Here is a 27,471-nt window from a genome sequence, read left to right on the forward strand (position 1 = left end):
GACACTATTCTAGCAGAGCAAACTTTCATGCGAAGTCTTCTTGTGTTGTATTTGATTTAAGTGTGTTTCACACCAAGCATATCTTAATACATTCAGGCTATTTTTCTCATGGCCTCTAACCATTCAATTTGAAATACAGACTTTTACGGTTGAGATACTATTTTCATGTCAACGAAGATCACGACATATTGTTAATTTGTTCCGACTGAAAGTAACAACTGAATGTCTGCACGTGTTAAAATCTGTAACATATGAAAATGGCATAATGAAAGGTACTTCTATATACAACTAACATTGAAATATGAGTCGCCATTATTCAAAAAATTTATAGTTTGGGCGAGAGCCAAGAAATTGCAAGTATATAAATACATAATAAAATAGTGTGCACTAACTTGGAAATAATATAAAATTCTCTATGTTCGAAGTATTCCAAGACGCTAGAATATATTTCTATTTCTCCCGGTAAAATCAGGTTAACCTGCAATGAAACCTTATTTAGATAAAGCCATCACAATTATATAACTATTTACGTATTTGACAACGTGTGAAACCTACGTCAAACGAACTTTCCGCAAAGTGTATTTTCGGACGACGTACGACGCCTTTAGCTTTAACATATTTATTGGTACAGAAAATTACATTATAACAGTAATGTGTATATCAATAATAATTTAACCTTTCATGGATAAGAAGACAATCATCTTCGATGCTTATTTTAGTTCTGTTCCATGCTGGAGTTACTAGAGAATTGAATGCAATATAACGGAATCCGGATAGTACGGAGTCCAGATAGTGCCATCTATAATCTCGCCATTCTTTCATCAAGGGCGACACACGATACACGATAGTCGCGGCGACGCACGATATTTTGCGCGACAGTCGCGCGCGGCGATGCACGATATATTTAACACGAAATATTGCCCTTGTGCTACAGACGCCCTTTTATATGCGATATCTCGCTCTTTAAACGCTTCTGTCGCCCTTTGAACACGGCCGCCGCCCTTTATAAACGTGACCGTCACCATTTTATATGCGATATCTCGCCCTTTGAACACGACCGTCGCCCTGTGAACACGCGATATCTCGCATATAAAAGGGCTACAGTCGTGTTCTAAAAGGGCGGCGGTCGTATTCAAAGGGCGACGGTCGTGTTCATAGGGCGAGATATCGCATATAAAAGGCGCGTTCATAAATGGCGACGGTCGTGTTTAAAGGGCGACGGTCGTGTTCAAAGGGCGAGATATCGCATATAAAAGGGCGACTGTAGCACAAGGGCGATATTTCGCGTTAAATATATCATGCGTCGCCGCGACAGTCGCGGAAAATATAGTGCGTCTCCGCGACTGTCGCGCAAAATATCGTGCGTCGCCGCGACTGTCGCGAAAAATGTCGTGGATCATGTGTTGCACTTAATGAAAGAAGGGCGAGATTATAGATGGCACTATCCGGATTCCGTACAATATGTATAGTTAAGGATGCTTTTGTAATTTTAAACTTAGAACTATGCAAAAGAAAGAAATTCGTATTGTCACACACCTATGTGGGATCAGGGGGAGGGGGTCTATCCGAACCACTGCCTATATGTCAAAGCGTCTTGTTGCTGTAATGAAGCCTTTGGCACGCTGAAATAGATATGTTGTGTTCAGGTGAACGACGCCCTTGAGGGTACTGTGCGATGAACTTGAGGTTAACGTGCGTTAGTTACACGACTTGAACAGGAAGTTTATTACTAGCGAAAGCAGGCTGAAGTAGACACGCTTCGATCACGTCATCTGAGGTGACGTTATGCGCAAAACAAGAAATATCTCTTCATCCTTTTGAAAACAATGCCACCTACAGCATTATGTGCATTACACAGTTTTTGATTGCCATCGCAGATGTTATGAGGAAGCGGTTTTTGGTTTTCGGCGGCGTTGAAAAAGGTTTACAGGTCGCAAATTAATGTTTATTCATTCAAAATAGTATAAAGGGACGACAGTCTCATAAAATCTTCTTTGACTACATACAATTGATTAACATTTGGTTCGAAGATGCACAATTCCTCATGCACTATTTTTCATTATTTAACATGCTGTTTTTGTGTTTGTGATACACTTTGTGGCGTATTTACACAAAGAGTATGAAGAATATATTCCATTATACCGATGAACATTGTAATAACTTGTTTGCCTAAAATTACATACGCTTTTGCTTTAAAACTTACATATCCATTGGTGTAATCTGAAGTTTATTAAATAAATACGTATATATGTGAATGCTTCATTGTTTGCGTGCATAGCGACAGTTAGTCCAAAGAAGTATCCTTCTTTCAGGAAACCTTATATTCTTAATACCTTCCCGGCTAAATCAAACCATAATTTAAAATGTTCAGCGTCAATTTTCTTCACCAGCTGACCTAGTAAGACAGTCTCGAGCTGATCTGACCCTATGGGTGACGAACGATATTAAAATAACAGTAAGAGGAAACACTGAGCTGGAAAATCTAGCTTCATAAACGCTCTACGTGACGTTAGAAGGAAACTGATGTAAAATCCGCAAAGTGTATTTACGGACCACGTACGGCGCCTTTAAAGGAACTTAGCGGTTAATTTGCTTTAGTCGCACGACTTTTACAGACACCTCAAGTCCACCGCAAGGAAATTGCGGTAGGAGCGCTTCGATTGCATCCTCATTTGACGTGGCGTTATGGGTATTAATCTAGAAAAGCAATACATACCTATTATTCTTGCAAAACCAATGCCACCTGCAGCGTTATGTGCATACCACAATTTTTGCTAGCCGTAAGATGTTATTTAAGCGGCGGTGATTGGTCAGCGGTGGAATTTAAAGGGTTTTAGGTCCCCAATAGCTGTTACAGGTTGCTATTATTTGGCTTAATATTCGACATTGAGGAACGAAAATCACAGTAACGTCTTTTGGCCTTCGTATAAATTGCGTTGCAACTGAATCAACGATGAAAAACTTCTCATGCACTATTTGCCATTTATGTACATGTTGAATAACTTCAAAAATACCTATGTTTCCTTTTCGAGTTTCAACAATGTGTGCACTGATTTGTTAGAAACGTAAACGGCTATTGAATTGCCTGTTATATCTTAATAAGGTGTCATTAAATGTATACGGACCTAAACCTGGTTTTATCGGGATATATAAATACACAGTCCGTTAGTTTGGCATACTCCGCATATGCATGTCTTTAAATCATTCCCAGCAAGTGGACGATATTTTTATATACTAGTAAATTTGCAATTCGTTGGCTTTCATTCACATCACTACATTTCTTGGTTTCATGGGGACTCATATTAATTGTATGTTGTATACAAGTGTCTATTTCATAATGCCAAGTTCATATGCTACGGAGGGTAATACATGCATATGCATATATAAAAATGTAGTTGTCCTTTTTAAACAGGAACGAATAGATGTTTCTTAAACAATATTTCGTGGTCTTTTTAGCAGGTATCTTAGCAAGACAATGGCATGAAGAAAAGTATCTCAACATAAATAGTTTTCATTTGGTAAAATTGAATGGTCAGCCGACAAGAGAAAGATTGCATGACTTTATGAACGACAATATGTATTCAATTGATACATACATTTAGAAACACACTTCAATCAAATAGAACTCAAGATGAAGAGGCATGAACGGTTTGGTCTATTAAAAGTGTGACCAGTTCTTTTTTAGAGTTGGGCTTTGTAGCGTTAAACAAGAGCTGTCTCCATAGGATGACATATGCCCCCGAAAAACGCTTTGATAGAAGTTATTCTGAGCATTTTTCGAAACCTAAACGCAGAATTTGAGACCTAAACGCGGACCCTAAGTTCAAGGACAAGGTCAAAATTTTTGTGCGTATGGAAAGTCCTTGTCCATATACACATGCATGCTAAATATGAAGGTTACATCTGAAGCGACATATAAGTTATGAGCATTTTTCGAAACCTAACCACAAAAGTGTGACGGAAAGACAGACGGACAGACAGACGGACAGTTCGATCACTATATGCCCTCCTTCGGGGGGCATAAAAACCCACATAATTATTAAATTAACTATTTACATTGGATAAAACGGGTACAAAATATTTCTTCCTGACCACAGTTGCCCATAATTGCAGTGCGAACAAGAGATGTGTTTGTCAGAAACACAATGCTCCCTATTGCGCCGCTTTGAAGCCATAAATTTGACCTTTGACCTTGAACGATGACCTTGACCTTTAGCCACTCAAAATGTGCAGCTCCATGAGATACACATGCATGCCAAATATGAAGTTGCTATCTTCAATATTGCAAAAGTTGTAAAACTTTACCAAGGTTAAAGTTTGTGACACACACGTACAATGACTGACTGACACAATGACAGACAGACAGACAGACAGACAGACAGACAGACAGACAGACAGACAGACAGACAGACAGACAGACAGACAGACAGACAGACAGACAGACAGACAGACAGACAGACAGACAGACAGACAGACAGACAGACAGACAGGCCAAAAACAATATACCCCCGATCTTTCGATCCGGGGGCATAAAAATAACACTCACTGACATGCTGTTTCTGAAACCGCACCCCCATCAAATTTATTAATAAACTCCTTGTTATACATTGAACACAAAATGTTTATTTCAAACAAATGTTTATTTCAAGCAAAAGCAAAAGCAACAGTATTCCCAAATAATAAATGCATGGCAAAATATCGAGAGTTGAAATAAACGTAAACTATCAGCAAACATGGAAAACCACGATCTCATATATTCGTTATGGTAACGAGCAAAAATACAAAAATAAATATTGGACATTTAAGATAATATCGTATTTAAATGACGTGAAACTGATCACAGGAAATAAATAGGAAATTAACAAATCGCAAGCCTTTTGAAGATGATGCTATTAGATAACCATGCAAAAATCACAAGACTAATTAACGCGTGAACTCACAATGCCTTCTTTTATCTACACTTGTCTCTCTCAAGAATGTTTATACGATCTTAAAAAATTCAAACATACCTATTTTTGCAAAGCTGAGATAATCTTTCCGCCTCCCGGAAGTGACCGTAGCGATCAGAGTGAAAAACACACAGTTTGTTTCTGTAATAAATGCGAGTAAATGTGTCGGAATCAGCGTAAAAGGTTCGTTATGAATTTCATGGAAGAAACATTATTTGAGTTGTGATACCATTACAAGATTAATTAATTTGATTTAAAATTCCTCGATTATATTTACCTGCTCGATTACGCTAAGAAAACAAAACTTTGACATTAAAATCGTATGCGCTTAATGATTAAACAATTGCAATACTGAGAACTTACGGTTCATGTACGGGTATAAGGGAGTTTGTTTTAAAAAAAACTCTTGTTTTAATTATTAACAGTTTATGGAAAAAGTTAGTCAGTAAAAGACACTTCAAAATATACCACTCAGGAACCCCGATGTTACACAAACAGAAATGAACAAACAATGTAATCAGAGGTTATCAATGATATTAAAGACAAGTGCTAAGGCGAAAACACCTTAACACATACCATAACAAAACAAGAACTCGAGAAGAAAAGTAACTAACATAATGCCGAAGAATATTGAACAAACGCGTATATAAATAGGTACCCGAACCCACAAAAAACGGAAACAAAATAAAGTTAATACTGCATTGTCACAAAGGGCTATACTAAAGACAGCAACATCCGAAAAGCTTCATATAATATAAAGAGAGTAAACAATATAGGCTACGGTTATTTCAATCAATGATTCAGTGCGTCAGATAAATGAGTACTAACATAAACAAGAAAAAACACGCGTATTGAAACCATTAACTAAAATCACAAGATATAACCTACGTTCAAAATAGTAATAACTAGATTGAAATATATTTTTTATAACATAATGTACATAAGGTCACCTTGCCAAAATAAGTCACGAATGTGTTTGAGATCAATTAACAAAAAGTACGTCACCTAAGAATATTCATTTAAGAATTTTGCAAAATTGTATAGTTTGATGTAAGAAATGTACGAACGGCACATTCTTTGGACGTATGTAATGATAAAAATAATAACAAGAAAACAAGATGTGTTTGTGAAACACAATGTCCCCCTATATGATGTTTGACCTTGAAGGATGACCTTGACCTTGTGAAGGATGACCTTGACCTTTCACCACTCAAAATGTGCAGCTCCATGAGATACACATGCATGCCAAATATCAAGTTGCTATCTTCAATATTGCAAAAGTATTCATAAAATAAGCGATTTGGGCCACATATATTTGACCTCTGACCTTGAAGGATGACCTTGACCCTGACCTTTCACCACTCAAAATGTGCAGCTCCATGAGATGCACATGCATGCCAAATATCAAGTTGCTATCTTCAATATTGCAAAAGTATTTATAAAATAAGCGATTTGGGCCACATATATTTGACCTCTGACCTTGAAGGATGACCTTGACCTTTCACCACTCAAAATGTGCAGCTCCATGAGATACACATGCATGCCAAATATCAAGTTGCTATCTTCAATATTGCAAAAGTATTCATAAAATGAGCGATTTTGGCCACATATATTTGACCTCTGACCTTTAAGGATGACCATGACCTTGACCTTTCACCACTCAAAATGTGCAGCTTCATGAGATACACATGCATGCAAATATGAAGTTGCTATCTTCAATATAGCAAAAGTTATTGCAAAATGTTAAAGTTGGCGCAAACAGACCAACAGACAGGGCAAAAACAATAAAAACTATGAATTTCGGAAAACTCAACATACAATAAAAAAATTTGATACAAATAAATTTTAACCTTATATTGTCAAAGCAAACTTGTGGGTTATGTATTCTTACAAACAATGTTTCAGTGCAAAAAAATCTTATACAATCATACATGTATCACTATTTTCTGTTGAGTAGATAAATAAAGAAAGCACAATAAAATAACTCGACGATTCTCTTTGAGGATTTCTTTTACCTTTAGATAAGTTGATATGATACTTTAGTTATCATTTAAATGATGTAAGTTCACAATACACGTGAGAACACTGAGGAAATCGTTAAAAATACACATATTGCACAGTGTGTATAGATTGAATCATATTCATTACAAGTAATAAATATAACACATGTTGCACACTTTGAGTACAGAAGATCACAATATGTATTGCATATAATATATTGATACTTATTACGATTATAAGCAATGTCAAGATCCGTCTATATTTTCATATTGTTCGAAATCAAATTTTATATTATTAAATGATATGTGTTAAACAGTCAGCGGTTAGGACGAGCAACTATATACACCGTAATTTAATTCATGTTAGAGTATCTGCATTCACTTTCCAATCCATTACATCCATTTTCTGAACAAAACATGCCACTTCAAAACTTAATAAAGTTATTAATGCATACATACAAATCACTATAAACAGCAATTAGTTAATTTATCATGAATGCCACTGAGCAGAACTTGTCATTATTATGTCTCTCAGGTAACTGTATAAACTATACATTCATGTATTGTGGCAGCAAATAAACACGTATAAGACAGAGAATAAAACAATCTTAAAAAACACCAGAAAAAACGAAAACAACACAACATTAATGTATTTTCGCAACAAATAAACACTTATAATACAGAAAATAAAAGAATCTAATAAAACATCAGAAAAATGAACAATGAAAACAACATGAAATTATAACATGAGCAGGAAGAGGTAACGAAGGGTTAAATGAGCGCATCAAATAATAAAAAGTGTTATATGTACATAACAATGACAACAGCTAGAAACACCAAACAAGCAAATTGAATATACACATAAGTTAATCAATATAGAGCACACAACGCTTAATATATGATAATTCATATAAAAATTTCAATTCACAACGTATTTAATTAACAACAAGAAATGTGTTTGTCAGAAACACAATGCCCCTTACTGCGCCGCTTTGAAATTATCATTTGATCTTTGACCTTGAAGGATGACCTTGACCTTTCATTACTCAAAATGTGCAGCTCCATGAGATACACATGCATGCAAAATATCAAGTTGCTATCTTCAATATTGCAAAAGTTATAGCCTATGTAAAGTTTTCGGACGGACGCACAGACTGACAGAGAGACAAAAGGACTGACGGACAGTTTAACTGCTATATGCCACCCAACCGTGGGCATAAAACATGAATGGCACATAACAAATCGGCGACATGTACTAAACCCCACAAGGTCATTTAAAAACTGTATGAAATGGTTTTAAACATCAAACACTATTTTAAAAAAAATGAATAAAATGAGTTCAAGCATCCACCTATAAAGTCAAATTAATTATCAAACATGACCATATTATGACACTTGATTATCTTATTCGTTGACTTTAATTCAAATAATAATTCTTAAGAAATAGTTTTAACATACTTTCCAAGCATGTTATAAACAATATCACCCTACAATGCTATTTTATTCTTCCGTAACTCAAATTTGACCATGCAACGTGTCAAAAGAAAATTGACCTTGAACAGACAACATAATTTGTATATCTTCATGAATAGAATGAAAATATACAATAGATCTTTTAAATCTTTAAATGTATGAATCAAATTCGAACATGCTTTGTTACATAAACAATATTGTTAAAGTAAATGATTTGAAGTTGAATATGCCTTTGTGCTTAACACTTTTCAGTTGGAATATAAACCTATATCAATCAAACTGTAATACATATGTATTGAACAGAAATTGTTTAACAAATAAAAGATCAATTATACTTGCAACTTTCTTTTCTCCCAATATAATAAACAGGAATATGCACAAGGAAATCCGTGCATGTGTCGGTTGTGGAAATATTACATACCATTTTTATACCATTACTTATGCAGATACCTCGTTTTCCCTGTTTGCAAGGTACATTCAACTTTTTTCTATTTTTGCAAGTCAAGAGGTTTCATACTCTGAAATAAAAAAGCCCGTATATGATATTTTTAATATTAATATACTATCTGTATCAGACCTTTATAACAGCCCGCCGGATCAAAGCCCAAATGTGTTTAAAATTAAAAACAAGATTTGTGTGTGTCAGAAACACTATGTCCCCTTCTGCGCCGCTTTGAAGCTATATATTTGACCTTTGACCTTGAGGGATGACCTTGACCTTTCACCACTCAAAATGTGCAGCTCCATGAGATACGCATGCATGCCAAATATGAAGTTGCTATTTTTAATATAGCAAAAGTAATGGCAAAATGTTTAAGTTTGGGCAAAAAAACAAACCAACCAACTAACCAACCAACAGACAGGGCAAAAACAATATGTCCTCCACTATAGTGGTGGGGGACATAAAAATCACCTATCGTGGTAAGTTCAAAACATCGAATAATGTAATTAAATCACTATTGACTTAAAGTTACAATGTTCTCTATATACATATTTCCCTTATTGGACTAGATATGGACGTTCTAATTGAAAGATTATCAGGTGAAGTAAATAACATCACATTGCAGTTACACGAAATACTTCTTTTAAAACATGTATTCATAGTAAGTGTATAACGTTCAAAATAAATCCTTGTAATAATGGATAAGTTCAGGGTAGCTTATCAATTGTCTGACTGTGTGAAACCGTTAATTTTTCTCGCGTCTTCAACGGCAGCATTCAAAGCAACATGCAGAAATTTTATCGCTATTCCAAACGAGACTGCACCGGAGGTCACGGCCGTTAGTAAGGGAAGCAGAATAACATTAACCTTTGGACTCGATTTACCTAGCATTTTTAAAAGCATCGGTATCTTTGCACTATGGCTTAGTATCGTCGACTTCAGTTTCTTGCACTCAATAAACTCTTTTTTCGTTTTACCTTCATCTGAAGCGTACTTCTCTAAGTGTGCATCTGTTATCTGAAACTGCTCCCGATAGAACTGTGCCTCTTTTAGAAGATAATCATCAGTTGACGAAATGCCAAACACATCAATGGACGACGCATCAGTTACGGCAACCATCAGGGCGGTTTTCCAGATCCGATTCTTTAGTTCTTCTTCCTTTACCTTTATGACATCTTCGGTCAAAAGACACATCCCAAACGTGGCCACCTGTCTCTTCTCCGGCGGTGAATGGTGTATGATAGCGATTGCCAGCTTACCAAAGTCGTACAGGTGTGGTTCGTAATTGTCGATGAGGAAAACTCCTCCACGCCGCGATATTGGTAAACTATCTAAACAATTACTCCGTATTTTTCTAAGCACGAATTTTTCGTCGAAAACCGATGGGCCCGCGTAGACTCGTCTCTCGTTATCGATGTCTTGCTTAACTTTCGTGCGGACAAAGAAGAACGTTTTACCTTTTTGACGAATCGTTTCGGCGAGCCATAGGTCGTTTTCTGTAAAACGTCCTGCGCAAACAATTATGTAGAAGTCGTACCTTTCAAATTCAACCTGGTCCATGTACGTTTCTTGCCTAAAACGTTCTGTACCAACGCCTGGAAGATCCCATAAAAATATATTAGGAAAGACGGGATGGCTATATTTTGTTGGACGCATGGTTCCTTCAACGACAGAAACGGGTGCCCAACCATTTTCATCTGGCTTGACGTCTCGAATAGCGTTTATAAAGCTCGATTTGCCAACTCCAGCATTTCCCGTTACAGCTATGTGAAGAGTTTCTGTTTCCCATCGTGCAAGGTTATCTCGAGTTCTTCTGATCACATCATGCCTCTTGCTTGGAGAAAACTGATTCAGATCTCGAAGCAATCCTTTCACTTCGTCTTCGTCAGCAGTGATGTCACTGATGTCATCTTGACTGAAATGGTAAATATGCACATTCAAAGAACATGGCACCTTCAACACCAAACCATAATTTTAGTATCACTCTTTGTCAGTCGATAGTAAGATACATATAGTAATCTATACTGTAACTGTACAACGTTCATAAACCTCTTAATGACATGCATATTAACCGTTTAGTTTGTGTAACCAACCACTTAATTATCAGTGAATATTTATAACATATACATGCATGTACAGCTGTGTAATTATTTGAATTGAATATGAATGGTATATACTGTATTTCATACGTGAACATATCGTGGGATAAATAACATTCATAGAGGCTTATTAAGGTCCAACAATATCACATTAAGTTAAACTGGTCAGTGTTTATTTTTCAACATTTTGGGAATGGGACCGGGTCCCATTAAATTTGAAAAAATCGCGCCGTTTTAACAAATTTGTGAAATTAGTATGGTTTCGTTTTTGCTAACAAATACTGTAAAAATGAGAATAAACGTGTTTTCAAAATTAGGTTTACTAAGGTTCAACTCATGGAACTGGATGGGCGATTAAATAAATGCATAGATTTTTAAAAGAATATTTTTTTCAACTTTCTTTTGGCAATTGATCCGAATTGCGAAAAATATATACTTTTTTTACCATTGGGAATGAGTCTATATTACGGCCCCATATTTGAATGCAAACAACAACACTGCTGGCATACCATTTACTAAAGTCAAAACCAATGCAGGTATCACTCGCTCCTTCATCACATCGAGTAGCGTCATTGGCTCCAGTGGTCTCGATGGTCCGGAAAGTACTTCCGTCTTTTCTGGTATAAATTGAGTGCTGTTCTTTTTCATCACAGTGGATGGGGTCGTAACTCTTCTCTGACTGATGCTTGTCATAGTCCTTATAGATTCTCTGTCCTCTTGACTTTTTCTGAATGTGTAAAAAAAGATTAAGCATTTTATGAAAATCGGTAAAGTTGGCCGGTGGAGTGATTGTGGGTACCTTTATAACCTTACCCATGTTAATGATTAGAATAGACAGTAGCCGGTAACCTAAGAAGCCGGTAAACTGTTATGTGGAAATCATTAACTACACATAAAGTGACCTGATGTAATGCTGAATATTCAGTTTTCTTGCAAAAATATCTAGATGATACAACGATTAGTACCAAAATTTAATAAATGTCGTGTTATATTACTAGAACGGGCAGATTAATTTTTTCTAACGATTTTCTTGGACTGGTGCGAGATTTGTTTTTCTACCAAAATTGACAAACTCGAAAAGAGTCATTGACTCTCCGTCTGTCCCCGAACTGCCCAGAATGAACATTAGTGAGATAAAGACTCATAAGAAAGTATAAATGTGAATACAACACAACGCTACAATCAGAACGAAAAACTTCCTTAAACTAAATATTGCTAATATTAACAATGTTGTTTGCATCTGTTATGTTTGGCCTCTAAATATTACATTGGCCTTTGGACAAGGGACTCATGTGCTTTGTGCGTTACGCAATCTCCACCAATTCTCAATAGGGGGATCATTCGTTTCCTGTTATTAAAAAACTTTCTGATAAATGTATACATAAGGTCTCACACTTGTGTTTGGTGAGGGAGATGCAAAAATAGTGTTGCATAATTCAAATAACAGTTAAAAGTGACTTAGTCTTACATGTAACTGATATATACAGTTCAAATCTTCCGGCTTGTGAATGGGCGCTTTGGTTTAAAAAAAAGATATCTGTGAAATATGTGATTTCAGCGCTTGGTTAAAGACAATAAGATAGCAATAAAACAATTGATGTATAAATACCAGCTTACTACAATTACAATATCTAATTGTATGCTCTGTTTCAAAAACTGCCACCCATTAAAACCGTAGCACCTTGACAATTTGGTGGTCTGCATGTAAACAATAGTTTAACTAGAAGATATCTCGCTCAGCTATCTGCATTTACACCAACCTTTATCTTCTCGTGGTGTATACATATATATTGTTTATATGTGCCCAATAAATTGTATATGTTTCCCTTATAGATATACAAGCAATACAATCACTATTGCCATACTAATAAACTTATGCCTACATACATTGACCCGAAAAATGGGTAGAAAAATCGCTCAGTAAAGGGAAACTCGTACTTGTGCACATAAATCGACATAATCTTTTTCAACGGATTTAAACACTTGTATTTCCGGTAAATGAACGTTAACTTACCCTACATGATCGGTCAGGATTTGCCCTGTTGAAGCCAGCGCCGCTTTGAAGATAAACGTCAAGGTCATTGAACTGGAACTTGTCAGTGTCAAACGTGTCCAACACAAAGATTTGGTCTGGCTTATGAGCTTTAAAATACTCTGTTGTGCCACCTATGCACTGGGAAAACACGTGATCGGGATTGTGATTCTCCGGACACAGGGTGTGATCCAATTCTATACTAGCGTTCACTTTATTACGCACAATTATTACTCTTCTGAATTTCAACTTCAAAACCTGTTCGAGCATTGATTTATCTAACTCGGCGAGTTCATCGTCGCACACAAGCAAAGCACATTCGTAAAGTTCGGTATCTAATTTAATGCCTTTGACACTAGCCGTGAAAGCATCATTGGATACATCGTCGCTTCCAAAGGGAGGAAAGTCCCAAAAAACAATCGCCTTGTTTTTCGGATATGGATACAACACTGGCTCCACACTGGAAGAGGCGCTTTCCAAGTGTTCTTCTCGTCCACACAGAGCTTTGATTAAACTTGTTTTTCCTACATGTTTACGCCCGAGAACGACGATGCCTACCGGCGGTACCTCTCCGGCCATGTTCGCTTTTCTATCGTAGAAGAAGTTCTTAATGACACTATTTCTAAACTCATAATAGTTAATATGTCATTTCTAACATAAGAACATTCGTCATCCGTCTACGGGTTTTTCGTAGTCTGAAAACGAAAGTAGATAATACAAGTCAATCCCGGTGTCGCGTGAGAATTGCAAGACCGTGAGGCAGTTAAGATATACAGGAAGACAACAGGTTTTGCGCATGCGTAGTATGTTATAAACATGTTCGTGAGGAATGCAAGACCGTATCCTTGTATTATATCAACGATTCTTACCCTATTTTATGATTATTGCAAATGGTGAATGATTTAGATGCTGAAAGTACACTCAAAACCCCCGAACAAGATCGTCACGATTTGTACTCGTTAGTTTTCTTATTGCGTGAACACAAAAAATAACATTGTTATTATAATGTAAGCAGATTGATTCGGCCCCAAGCTATTTCGGTTATTTAGTTGGGGATATAATCTGGGTCATTTATTATTAAAGCTTATTATAACTACCAAGTTTTAGTTTCAAATAGTCGTTGTGATGCGTCGTTTTACTTGGTATTCCAAGATGTTCACATGCAGGCGTGTTGTTTGTTTTGCAAATGTTCAGACAGAATTTGTTAAAAAATGTTAACATTAACTACTAGGATTGCTTAAAAACATACATATTTATAAAAAAAATTGAAAATCAATGTGAGACAGACTCCCAGTATAGGCGCAGTGTGTCAATGCCCTAGAGGAGCTTTGCAATTAAAGTGAAGAAAAAGAAAGCTTCAAATATTTTAAGCATAGGCAGACATATGACCATGGGAATAGTATTGTACTGTAACACACTGACAATTTTTATTATGTCATCCAGTGTGGTCAGTTTCTGATATTAGAGCGAGCCAGAAAACTGGGCCTACCCAAACTAAGTTGTTTCTGGCATTTTGTATATTACGTATTTTTCAGTGAAAAAATCATAACTAATTTAAATATAAATGTATTTTAGAAATTTAAAACAAATTATGCAGCAGTAAAGGACTAGGTATATGTAAATCTCTACAAAAGATGACAACGTATTGCACAATCATTCTAAAAATGAATTGACTAATTAAAACCTCATATTAGTTTTTTGTGGCAGTTGTTTGTTTTTGTTGTTTTTTAATAATGTTTATTCAAGGAATGGTTGAAAGTATGTCAACATTCTTCCATCAGGGATAAAACTTTCTTATAACTGATAATAATAATTATTATTATAAATGATTGTTAGTATGGTTATGATATTATGTATAAGCCATAATCTGTATTGTCAGTATCTTTGATAAAATTGTTATTCTAGTGTTATTATTAATGAGAGTGAATCAATCTCAATGCAGAGTTGTTCCTTGCTCTCACATACACCTCTGCAACGGGCTCAGCATCTATTAGAAAAAGAACCGTGTTTAAACCGAACAAACATATTCAAAGTATATTTAATTGCACATTGAGGATAGAAAACATTTTTCAATGAAATACCACCACCCATGATTGTAGGGAAACTTTGACCCCTTCATTTATGTCCAATCATTATCTGATCTACATGTAACAGGAAATTCCTCCCTTGAATTATTTATTATGTTGTACTTGTATTGAACAGGTTTGATACTAGCCAATGTATACAATGTATCTTTATTCAGAATTGTTCTCAGACAGAGATATTAAAGCAATTTATTTTCTTATAAGATTCATTATATTGGGGTTTTAGTTAATAATATTGATAGTTTTAGTATATTGATATTTCATTTTTTGTATTCAAACAAAAATGACTTAATTTTTAATAATGGAAAATATATGAACCATGCAAAATCATACAAAAATGGACTTAAGCTGTAATGTGTTGCAGATTCACAGAGGCGTGTAATGTGATGTTGTTCTGTTGTGTAAGATAGATAGATAAAAATATTCTTCATGGAATTTGTAAATAATACCACAGATAAAATATTGTTGAAGGTAAATAGTCTGCAAGTTGCTCATTTTCCTCTAACATGCCCTTGTATTTCAAGAAAGAATACTTTCCAGGCCAGAGGAAAGAGGTTTGGGTTCATATCCCAACAGGGGCTTCAGAGGACATGCACTTTGGGACTAATAATTTTATTTGCTTAACTTTATCCTTAAACTCAACCAAAGCATCATGCAAATGCATTGACAATAATCTTTGATAATGCATAAATGAAAAGACATAAAACTTATGAATTGAAATCATTTTAGCTCCTCTATTATATATGAAATATATATAGTGGAGCTATCCTACTCACCCCGGTGTCGGCGTTAGCATAAGCGATAGAGTGCAAATGTTAAAGTTTGCGTACCACCCCAATTATTTTCCATGTCCCTTTACATACTGCTTTAATATTTTGCATACTTCTTGACCAACATGACCCCAACCTATAAACAAGAGCAGAACACTGTATCAAGCATTTTGTAAGAATTATGGCCCTTTTTCACTTATAATATGCATATTATTTATAAATCTATGTAAAAGTTTGCGTACCACATCAATATTTTTCTATGTCCCTTGACATATTGCTTAAACATTTTGCATACTTCTTTACCAACATGATCTCAATCTATAAACAAGAGTAGACAACTTTATCAAGCATTTTGACAGAATTATGGCCCCTTTATACTTAAATAATTGAACATTTGGTTAAGTTTTGTGTTTTGGTCCAATTTACTCCTAAAGTAGCATAGCTATTGCTTTCAAAATTTTAAAACTCGCTAACTATCATAAGGGGACTGTACAGGGCAAGTTGCATAACTCTGGTTGGCTTTTTAATGGAATTATTGCCCTTTTTTGTCTCAGTAACTTTGAATATTTTGTTAAATGTTGTGTTTAGATCCACTTTACTTCTAAAGTATCAAGGCTATTGCTTTCAAACTTCCAATACTTTCTTACTATCATGATGTACTGTACCTGGTAATGAGACCTTGACCTTTGAACGACCTTGACTCTCAAGGTAAAATTAATAAATTTGCTTATATTGCCTTAACTTCTTTATTTATGATCAAGGTACCTGTAGCAGACCTGAGCCCCCCCCCCCCCCCCCCCCCCCTGGACGCTTGGACCCATTGATGTTGACCTATCACTCTCTAATAAAATAACAAAAACTGACTTGCCACAACTCATCAAGTCAGAAGCTCTCTCCCTTATAGATAATTTGTATGCTGAGCATCTAAAAATCTACGCTGACGGCTCCAAATGCCCTTACTCTGGTTTGGTAGCCAACTCTTTTGTAATTCCCTAAAAAAATATTACCAAAACCCACAGGCTCAGCAACAATCTCTCTATTTTTACAGCAGAACGTTTGGCAATTAAATACTCTTTGTGCTGAATATTGGTCAATAAACATACTAAAACTGCTATTTTATCAGACTCAATGTCATCTCTTGAGTCTATAAAAAACAGAAATAGCAGATCTAGGCCTGACATTTAAGCTAGCATTTTGGAACTTCATCAACAGTGCCTAGATAAATCTTTAAAGGTCACATAAGTATGGTGTCCAGCACATGTCAACATCAGCGTGAATGAGCAGGCCGACAGGGGGGGCAAAGGGGGGGCCTCTTGAGGGGGGCCGTAGATGCTGGGGAACCCCTGGCACCTACTGAGATCTACTCCCTGACAAAGAAATTTGTAGTGGGTGAGTGGAATCTCCGGACCGACAATTTGTCTTCCCGTCGACATAATTTTACCAGAACCGCGAAAACCCTCAGGCCGCCTGACAGATACTCAGCAAAGTATGTCCTCGGTATAGACCCCGCATGTTCTAGGTGCCAGGAACCCCATACTGCGCCCCACATGCTGCTGCACTGTCCTAACCATAAAGGCAGAGCGACCACCTCGAAGCTGAATTGCACTCCCATGGACTAGTTTTAAACCTTTCCAAAGTGCTAGACCCCAAGGGAGCAGCTAGGGGCCCGGTCTTCTCTGCCCTCGCCAAATACCTTCTGGATTGTCAGATAACTGACAAAATCTAGGTCATTGGGGGAGGGAGAGCAGCCAACACCCACCCAATTATTCAGTCTTGTGACTGTTTGTCCTTTAAACTGTGTAATCTTTGCACAAAACTGACGTAATCTAGTAATTGTGTTGGATTTGTGTCTCCTTTACACAACTTTTATTTTAGCTTTTAATGGGTGTATTGTTCAACGCTGCCCTTTCTAAATCAGGCCAATGGTATTGACCTGGTGTTCTTTATTTTAATACATTTTTTATGAGAGTATGACGTTAGTCCACCATTTACATTTTTCAGTATCTTAATATAATCATATTTTATGGCATTTCTTATTACAAGAAAGGACAAGGCTGTCCAGTAACCTGGGATTGTTGGCTGCATTGCACCCCCTCTCTTCCCCTTTGACACCCCACCCTTTCCCCTTCAAACTCGAAGATCCATGTCGGACTGGAGTGCACGGTGCAGGGCCTTATACCATGAAAAACCCTTATTTAGCCCTATCCAGGGTAATACCAATCCCTTGGTATTATTGTCGATTTTAATGATATTGCTAATTTTCGATCATAGCAAATTTTGTACCTTGTAGTACATTAAATCTTGTTATAACTGCTAATTTGTGTAGCAAATTTCCTTATTTTTGTGTAAAACTGCTATCTTATATAGCAAATTGCCTTAATTTTTTCTCAATACTGCTATTTCTACACCATAGCAAACTTTTTACTCTGTATTACACTAATTCATGTTAAAATTGCTATTTTATATAGCAAATTTCCTTAAATTTATGTTATATTGCTATTTTATATAGCAAAGTGCCTCGGTTTTTCTGTTTAATTGCCATTGTACATACCATACAAGGAACTTTTGTACTATTTCCTCCATTGTTTTCAACAATATACAAATAATATTGATAGGATTAGAGCTTTTTGGGTTTGTTTTACTGCATCTAGGCAATATTTGGTCTTTTTACCATTTTACATCATACCTTTTTCCAATTTTCCTTCAATTGCATACAAACTATTTTTCATTTACCGTGCACTCCCTCTGGTCCTGGGGAAACAACCTTTGTAGACTCCATCCCCACAATTACCTCCCTTTGTTCAACAAAGTGACATCACCCCTGCTGGCTTTTCTCCCCCACTCACACCGGCCTACACTCCCAAAATCTCTTCTTCTTTCAACCCTCCAGGGTGGCAACTTGTAATTTAAATATATAAACGCATACAGTACTGTACATATTGTAAATAATGTACTTTTTGTACAAATTTAGTTGTTTTGTCACATTTTTACCTGTAAAGCACATTGTTTTACCCTTTATGTTTATGTGGCCCTATAAAGGTGACCGTTTGGAGACACGTACGTCATTACCCTTAACATATAATTTTTTTTTACTAATCTCACTTTTAAATATTGTTTTAACGCCACTCTGGGGGGGACTTCTCTTCTCCATAGCCCAATCCTCTTTAAGTTCCATACAGACAGGGTCTAATGTTGGAGCATTACGGCTATATTCCCTGTCTGCAAGTGTTTAACATTGAGCCACATACATAAATTTATACACATTACAATTTTTATTAACTCAATACTCAATTGCAACATTAATATAGATTCTCCCTATAGATACTCCCTATGTGTTATTATATATTATATTTTTCCTTTTTTTCCATATAATTGCATGTCTACATGCAAATTCATCTTACATTTGAGAGCTATTAAATCAGGCTCTAGCATTCCTACTAATTAATGTTCGTAGATAAGCATATTTTCCCATCGATTAGATCTTGTTGTATGACATTTCGTTTAAACATTAAATATACACCTAATTCTGGTACTTTACTATGTATGTAAATATATAGTGGCAATGTTAAACCACTTTGTGATCTGGAAAATCCTTAAATATAATTTATTTTTTTTTCAAACATATTACACATCTGTGTATTCCTTTACTTTTCTATAGGCATTATACTAAAAATAATCCTATTTGGATTTTAACATTTCAAACACAGATCGCAAAGTTTAAACACTCCAACAACGCATTGCAGTAAATACTGAACAATGGGTCTAGTAATGATGATACCACATGTAATACAGTGCTCCAGCTAGGATTTGGAAAGGGCAGGGGGGGCTTTTTTGTCAAAAGGGCACTTTGGACGCGTAGTATTTTGTCAAAAGGGCACTTTCGAGCGCGCGAGCATTTCTGGAATGCTTCCTCTTGCATGTTAATATATATATTATTAATAATTGTTAGAATATATTATTCCCATTATTATTAAACAATTTAAATATATTGTCTACAATGAGAAATAAATTAATTACAATGTATTGTAATAAAGTAATAAGAGATTTATTCATCATCATATGTAAAAAAAAATATTTAATTTTTTTTTTTAAGGGAAGGGGGGGCCCTAGGAAGGGCAGGGCGGAGGTTCGGGAGGGCAGGGCGGGGCGCCCTTCAATTTAGGCCTAGCTGGAGCACTGTAATAGTATGTGTTTTTACCATCAATACTTAATTATTAATATTAATATAACTTCATCATAATAGTTTAAATAACATATACAAATTATATTAAATTCAAACAGATTCAAGAAGTAATATTCCTTCTTGTTTCATATGCTTTGTTTACATTCCAAAAGTGCAAAAGGGCAGACGTCCGTGCAAGAGCAGACGCCATTTCAAGGTCGTTCTTTGTGCGAAATTTTTATCCCAAAACGGATTGACCTACTTGCTTTTGCGCGGACGTGACAGAGATAACCAATCAGAGCTATGCTTTTAAACACAGTCAACCAATTAAAACACGGCTTTCTTACAGCATTAGGCTAGACATTGATTATTAATTTTATTAAGTACTGCGTTTTTAACGCTTCTTGAATAAGTATAGATATTTTTAAACCAATAGCTTTTTATTAAGGCACCGCACCAACACTGCAAAGTTTTCTATTTATATCAATGGTACAGCCCAGTAAAATCGGACTGTCCATTTTATGGCTGTTTTCAACCTTTTTATCCAGAGTTTTATGTTAAGCAGTGTGCTCGGGCAATGGTTTATTAACCGAAGTCCCGAGGGTAAACAACCCCATTAGTCAGTCATTTATGATCACATTTGATTCATACCTTGACTCAAAACAATGACCACACACCCACATTATACCCCCTCTTCATGATGGCTTACGTTATACTGTCAAGCACTCAAGTAGTCCAGCGGCTGTCCTCTGACAGCTCGTGTTCTTTTTTTTGTTACTCCAACTATCACGCAACATTTTAATGCAAATGAATAACATTTTTGGTTTCAATAGTCCTAATACAATATAATATATAATGCAAAAATGAGAGGACATAATAAACTAATTATATTAGGTAACAATCTCACAATTTAAATAAATTAATAATAGGTTTGCCATCCATATAAAAGAAAGAAAAGTAAAGAAATTGTGAAAAAAACCACACTAAAATGTGTGTGTGTGGTACAATCTATGTATTGAAAAGAAAATATATAAGACTTCAACATATAAATAACTGTATGTATTAACATATGAAATTAAAAAAAGGAATAAAAATACTTACTTTAAAAATTGTTATAAACGTTTTAAAACACCTAGGGGCTAATGTCCTACTATATACCAAAACTCACAAAAAACCAACATACCAAAACCCACAAAAAACCAACATACCAAAACTCACAAAAAACCAACACACCAAAACTCACAAAAAACCAACTTTAACACACTTCTGTCTACAAAAGTGTGTTTAAGTTGGTTTTTGTGAGTCTTTTGTTCGCTTAAGGGATCATAAAATTTTGCTTGTTTGACCTGTAACCTTTGTAAAAAAAAATATTTACACCTTAATGGTAAAAAGGTTATTTGAGATAAAATCACAACAGATCATTACAAGCCCCATGTGATTATAAATAAAAGACACACACAATTTGCAAAAAACAATGTTTATATTAAAAAAAACAAATAATGTGAACATTTTTACAGTGCATTTTTAACAAAACCAGGAAAACATCTACCCAAGATACATTATCACAATATGCGAGCACATTTAACATAATAAATTAAAATAAATAACATTCTCCTCTTTGGGCTACCACAGGTAAAAATGGGAGGAAGGGTATGAACCATGATTATATACAGTTTCAGTTAGTGAGGGGTGATACAGAGAATAAAATTAATAATAATTGTTTTTAACTGTGTTGGTGGTACCGGATTTATAAAATGACAACATTAAGGAATCCTTCATCCTATCTTTTCCTGGAATAGCCCTTTACACATATTTACACCTATGAACAAAGGAACATATTGCTCAGCACTAAACAGTTTATATATTCTCCCCGCAGTACATGACACGAAGCCTCCTCAAGGCCCATCTCATGTTCTCTTCCACTGTTGATATGGGCAGGGCAAACTTTTTGGAGATGACAACTGAAATGTATATGAACAATCAATGCAGGATTTTACTGTACATTACAGTATTAAAAAAACATGTAGAAGTTTATTCCACCCAAATCAAGTCTGATCTGAATGACTTGATTTTGGTGGAATAAACTTTTACATCAATATCATCAGTTCAGATATCCCATTTTAACATCATCTACATTAGAAGGATTTCAAAAGAGGTTTTTGAAACAAGGAGGCAAATTACTGTTGCTTGAATTTTTTATATCGTTCAAAATTAGAGCTTGATCGTTAACTTTATACTGAGGTTATTTTTGTCTGCCTATGTGTTAAATTCTCAAAACTTTTATACACAAACACAATTTTTAGTAACTCTTAAATTTTAGCAGTAGTATTAAATTAACGCAAGACAGATTATGTGCTGGAGTCAAATTTGAATCAATTGCATTATGTTTGTTTCAAAATGAATATGGAGGCAGTAGAACACCTATATATTTAAATCCCCTTTTTCCCTATAAAAAAGAATCATACCAACCATGGCGTAGTGTTCAGCAATCAGGAGACCCTCTCGAATCTCCCCCTTAGGGGAGGTTGAACAGCACTTCATAGAGCAGTCACCAGCTGATCAGGTCTGAAAACTATACTGTCATGGCCTTTGCGAGGTGCGTCTTGTGCATGATCTCATTTGAGATCAGGTCCTGAAAGATATTTTATAATGTAAGTGGTAAATATTGCTGTTATGGTATATCTTGTTACTATAAATATTATTAATTTAAATCAAAACAAGTTTGTTTGCTTGTTGTTTTTGTTTGTTTATTTTTGCAATTTAAATCCTGTGATCACATGTGACTTAACGCTTGTCATAAATAATTAAAAGAAATTACGTGTGGTAGAAAATACTGTTTGAAAATGTACCAAGATATGTGGTCTCATTTGGCTGTGTGGACTGGTCGGAAGTGTGACGCCTTTCAAATGCTAAAACCTGTATAGTTTTACCTCTCAACAAATCCAACTTTCCTTGGTCAAGGACAGGGCTCGGTTTTCCCACTCCTGATCTACTCAAGTTGGGCTGCTCGTGCAGGGTAAAATCTGGTGTCAAAATCCATACATCAGTTAGTCCCCCTTTACTCCTATAAATATGAGGTCGATTTACATCGACCTCATATCGTTTAACGTTATTTTGCAATAGCATCGTTCCGACATGAATTCATGTCGGAAGCTTTAACGGCATCAAATTCATATAACAGCACAGAATAATCATGCAATAAATTATTAAACATAAAATATAAACATTATTTTACTAATTGCATTAGAAAAATGTTTATACAAACTTACAAGTAATGATAGTCCAGACCTTAAAACACTACCACTGTTCAAATTCCATATTGTTGCCATATAGCACTGTGTAAATTGAAAGTTGCATAATGTAAATTCATTGGTCGGTTATAAATACATTGTTTCTCTATATAGTATTCGATTTAGACGAAAATAATAATTTACGTGGAATGTCATATTAGTTTTCCATTAAAACTTTGATCTTGCCGTGTGTGTTTATGGACGTTAATAATTATGTTATACTTATTTTTGTATTTCATTAAGAATTAGAACGTGTAGCCCTTTTTGTTAACTGTTTTTAGCAAACGATTCGCGGCTTAATAAGACACGGAAAATAGTTAAAGCGACACTTTCATTTAAAGGTTTAATGTGAACAATATTAAATGAAATCTTTTTTGGTATTAATATATTTTATTGACATGTTAAATTCGATACTTGAAAACGTGTTTAGTCTTTAAAACGATGTCGCTGATATTGTTAATTTCAATAACTGTTAATATGCTTAATGTTGTATAAGAAATTGAATAGTTTCACTGAGTTGTATTCCCGCCTAAAATCCGATATCGTAAAACGCGCAACGGTTAAGAATAAGGTCTGAATAAGTTTAGGTATTCAGATCCGAATATCAGCAGCTGTAGCAGCTGTGCCAGCTGGGAAGCCCCATTTTGGCTTTAACAACCGCAAGCGAAACAACATACTTTTTTAAGTCTTGCACTAAGACTGCATGATCACAAGTATATGTCCCTGCTATGGCGTATGACACCATAGTGTTATTTAGTATTGGTCGGCACAGTATCTGATCATAAAGAGATAATTGGTTTGTGCTGAACACAGGGGCAATAAAACCACAGATCTATCAATAAACAAGATTATTGAGATATCTTTTGTTGAACACCGCGATAAAAATGCTCAAACCACGGACTCTAGATTACACGGATAAGAAACATGGCAACATTCTCAGAATCATCACTGCTATATGTGTAATCACCTAACAATTCGTCTAAAAATAATTTATATATTTGAGTTGAAGACGATGTACTGTTGTATAAGTCTGAATAAACTATCTGTCTGCCTGTCTTAATCTAAGCCGTCGTCGTCCCAGTGAAAAAAAATCTGATTTTGAATAGTTGGACATGATGCCCTGATGTCAAAATACGAAATGACCCGCGTAACACCGACTGTGATTTTCAAGAATCTTTAATAAATTGTTAATTTAAGGTAAATAACATTTCATATAATTATACATAATTCCCTCGTTGATATTTAACAGCAAACGATGAATGTTTTTGACACCCATTTTATTTCAAGTATGCATGCAAAGCCGAATAAAATCGAGAGGGTCCGCTATATACGCTGTTTCATCATAAATTTATCACCCTTTCTTTGTTATAAACAAGAGCTGAAATCGTTAATTTATTAAGATTTATTTATAATAAGCTTTATTGATATGTTTCGTGAACAAAATACCACAATATATTCCATAAAAAATACAATAATCATGGCAAAGGAAATTCAATGGCCGGTTTCTAAACAAAAGCATAATCGCCAAGACCGTAGCATCAGTTCAGTGCGTTAGGAACGCGCGCTACTTTCTTCCGCCTTCATTCCTTAATTACTTTCGTTTTTAAACAATTTTTTTTTCTATCGTATACAGAATTCTATTTTCCTAAGCAAGATGTAATTTTTAAAACTGAACTCCAAATATAAACGCTACAAATTGGTATTAAGTACGAACATGTCAACCGTAAATCTAGATTCTAAAACTCCAAAACGGTATAATATTTGCAAAAGTTAAAGTTATAACTCGCCGGGCTGTCGAAATCAGAAGAACGCTACAAATTGGTATTAAGTACGAACATGTCAACCGTAGATCTAGATTCTAAAACTCCAATACGGTATGATATTTGCAAAAGTTAAAGTTATAACTCGCCGGGCTGTCGAAATCAGAAGAAAAACTTAATATATGTTCATATATCTGTTTACTACGTAACGTAAGCTTTCTAATGATATATAATTTGTCAAAATCGGCCGAGAAATGAAACTATAATTCAACAAAAGACGTGAGTGGTTACATCAAAATGTATAACCTCGGCGCTTCGCTGTACGCTAATTGTACAAGATTGATAGCCACAACACGGTAAAACGCGCGGTGGTAAAACATAAAATGTGTATTTCTTGTATTTATCTCGCTATAAATCCATTTATAGCAACGGGAGTATACTAAAACGTATATTTTTTGAAAGAGGAATTAATAAGCAACAAGATAACGTATAAACCAATAAAATCGGATGAATAGTTTTTACGAAATGATTGAATTTACTACAGTAAGGGTCACATACTCGATTCATCTCCTATCAATTTACACTTCGTGATACAACTGGTAGTTTTAACACACACATATAGGTTTCATTTAATTAAAAAGTACAGAAAGCTAAAAAGTGATGTGGTTTGTTGTACAACAACAATTGGTTATGTGTAACCTATTCAAAAAATAATTTTGTTCAATATAATTCAATGTAATTCTATAAACGACTAACACACTTTGTGTGTTGTGTATGTTTATTTTAAAAAATGTACATAAGTGGTTTAAAAGCACAAATTTTACACATTTAAGTGGTAATCGCTCACATTTATGTCTAATTAATGATAATTTTATGCATTAGCAAAGATTTAACGAGAAAAACTGAAGTTTAAGTTGAACTCAATTTGCTATAGGAAAACGACGGTAGCCGTTTAGACGTAAGCGGGGTAGCTTACGTCTAATTTTTTGGACTAAGTCCCCCTTCTGCTGTCTTTTGGCAGGAATATTCTATCCAAAGAATCTTCCAATCAATGTAAATTTCACCTTGGGAGTTTAACCTTCAAATTTAAAATATAAAAGTTTTCATTGAATATGTGGGAAAGAAATCTGTTCATTAATGACCAGAAATAGGTATAAATAACATTTAAGATGACAATAATCATAAAATACAGCCATAATTATTCAAATGGTGTTGTTTTTCCTTATAATTGCATTACATTTATACTTATCCATTTACATTTCCCAGTGACAATACATAAATATGATAATGATCATAATTAATTCAATATAAAACTAAATAAAAAAGTGATGTAAAAATGAAAATACAAACCTAAAACAACTGTTCTTCAGTATTCCAAGATAACAGGCAGTTGATGAATTATGAGACCATATCACTTTAACCATTCACTTTGAATCTCCTTTGCAACAAACTTATTGTTGATTTACACATTGTAGTACATACACATTGTTTTCACCACACAATACTTCATGCTGAAAGTTATTCAAGACATTTTAAACTAGAATTATAAGTCTTAATGTTACTCAATTATACCTTAAAGCTCAAAGTCAGTTGATGAAAACCCCCTTTGTTTTCAAAACATAACTTCCTGTCTCCAGCCAATCAAAGTCGCTTGTTTTCAAATAGATGGTGGCTCAGCCAATCAAAAGTCTTATCAACACCCCTTTGTTAGGCCTATAGATGGAGCACTGATACTGTGATAAGAATTAATGTTTATGATTTAATTGGGGGGGGGGGGGGAGGGCTAATCTCTTATGTATGTCAGCCAATTACTAAATCTGAGAAATATCTACTGATTTCAACACCAACATATATGTATTTATTGAATAATACACAGCACCCTTAGCATATTATATTTAATTGTGAATATTTAAAAAAAACATGCTGAATGGTGTTAGCAAATAATATTAATAGTATAAATATTATTTATTTTTATTGCCTTTTAAATTGTATGTTAAAGGTCAATGTGGTAGGCATTAATTGTATTGGGGTTAAATATCAGTATAAGAAAGTTAAAATAGTTATTGTTTTTATGTTGAGGAGATATAATTGATGCTGGCAAGCCCACATAAGTTTCCATATATTAATCAACACTTTCACACTGAAACTAGTTTTATTTATTATAGAAACAGTGTCACTCTCCCCCTCAAAAAATGAATAAAAAACACACTGTAAGTCTATTGAATTCTCCAAAGAACATGAATTAAATGGAAGTATTCACATTTTTATAGATGTGTGATTGTTCTTATAATATATTTAATATTTATGTATTGATTCAAAGTGAAAGACAAACAATTTCATATTCAGGTATAAACTAAGTTTGAACATTTTAACATTTTTATAGTATCTGTGAACCTGTGATGTTCTGAAA

At 34.9% G+C, this 27,471-nt stretch overlaps 1 protein-coding gene and 2 long non-coding RNA genes across 5 annotated transcripts; all 3 read right to left on the reverse strand.

The window, feature by feature from the left end:
• Positions 1 to 4,621: 4,621 nt before the first annotated feature.
• Positions 4,622 to 7,032, reverse strand: LOC127853209 (uncharacterized). The gene is made up of 2 exons (XR_008036531.1): positions 6,422 to 7,032; positions 4,622 to 6,269 (listed from the first exon to the last, which is right to left on the reverse strand). It is a non-coding gene; the product is annotated as an uncharacterized LOC127853209 (long non-coding RNA).
• A 551-nt stretch (positions 7,033 to 7,583) lies between these two features.
• Positions 7,584 to 14,586, reverse strand: LOC127853198 (interferon-inducible GTPase 5-like). Its single transcript, XM_052387474.1, has 3 exons — positions 12,978 to 14,586; positions 11,473 to 11,690; positions 7,584 to 10,779 (listed from the first exon to the last, which is right to left on the reverse strand). Exons 1-3 carry the CDS (start codon positions 13,572 to 13,574, stop codon positions 9,585 to 9,587), a joined length of 2,010 nt encoding a protein of 669 aa, XP_052243434.1. The 5' UTR covers positions 13,575 to 14,586; the 3' UTR covers positions 7,584 to 9,584.
• A 6,886-nt stretch (positions 14,587 to 21,472) lies between these two features.
• Positions 21,473 to 26,743, reverse strand: LOC127853206 (uncharacterized). 3 transcript variants are annotated; one of them, XR_008036528.1, is made up of 4 exons: positions 26,412 to 26,743; positions 22,942 to 23,034; positions 22,477 to 22,643; positions 21,473 to 21,972 (listed from the first exon to the last, which is right to left on the reverse strand). It is a non-coding gene; the product is annotated as an uncharacterized LOC127853206 (long non-coding RNA). The 3 variants fall into 3 exon arrangements; XR_008036527.1 differs by lacking the exon at positions 26,412 to 26,743 and having other exon boundaries at positions 22,481 to 22,643; positions 22,942 to 23,064; XR_008036526.1 differs by lacking the exon at positions 26,412 to 26,743 and having other exon boundaries at positions 22,942 to 23,064.
• Between the last annotated feature and the right edge of the window lie 728 nt (positions 26,744 to 27,471).

The sequence above is a fragment of the Dreissena polymorpha genome, chromosome 12 (genome assembly GCF_020536995.1).
Source record: "Dreissena polymorpha isolate Duluth1 chromosome 12, UMN_Dpol_1.0, whole genome shotgun sequence".
In the NCBI taxonomy this organism is placed as follows: Eukaryota; Metazoa; Mollusca; class Bivalvia; order Myida; family Dreissenidae; genus Dreissena; species Dreissena polymorpha.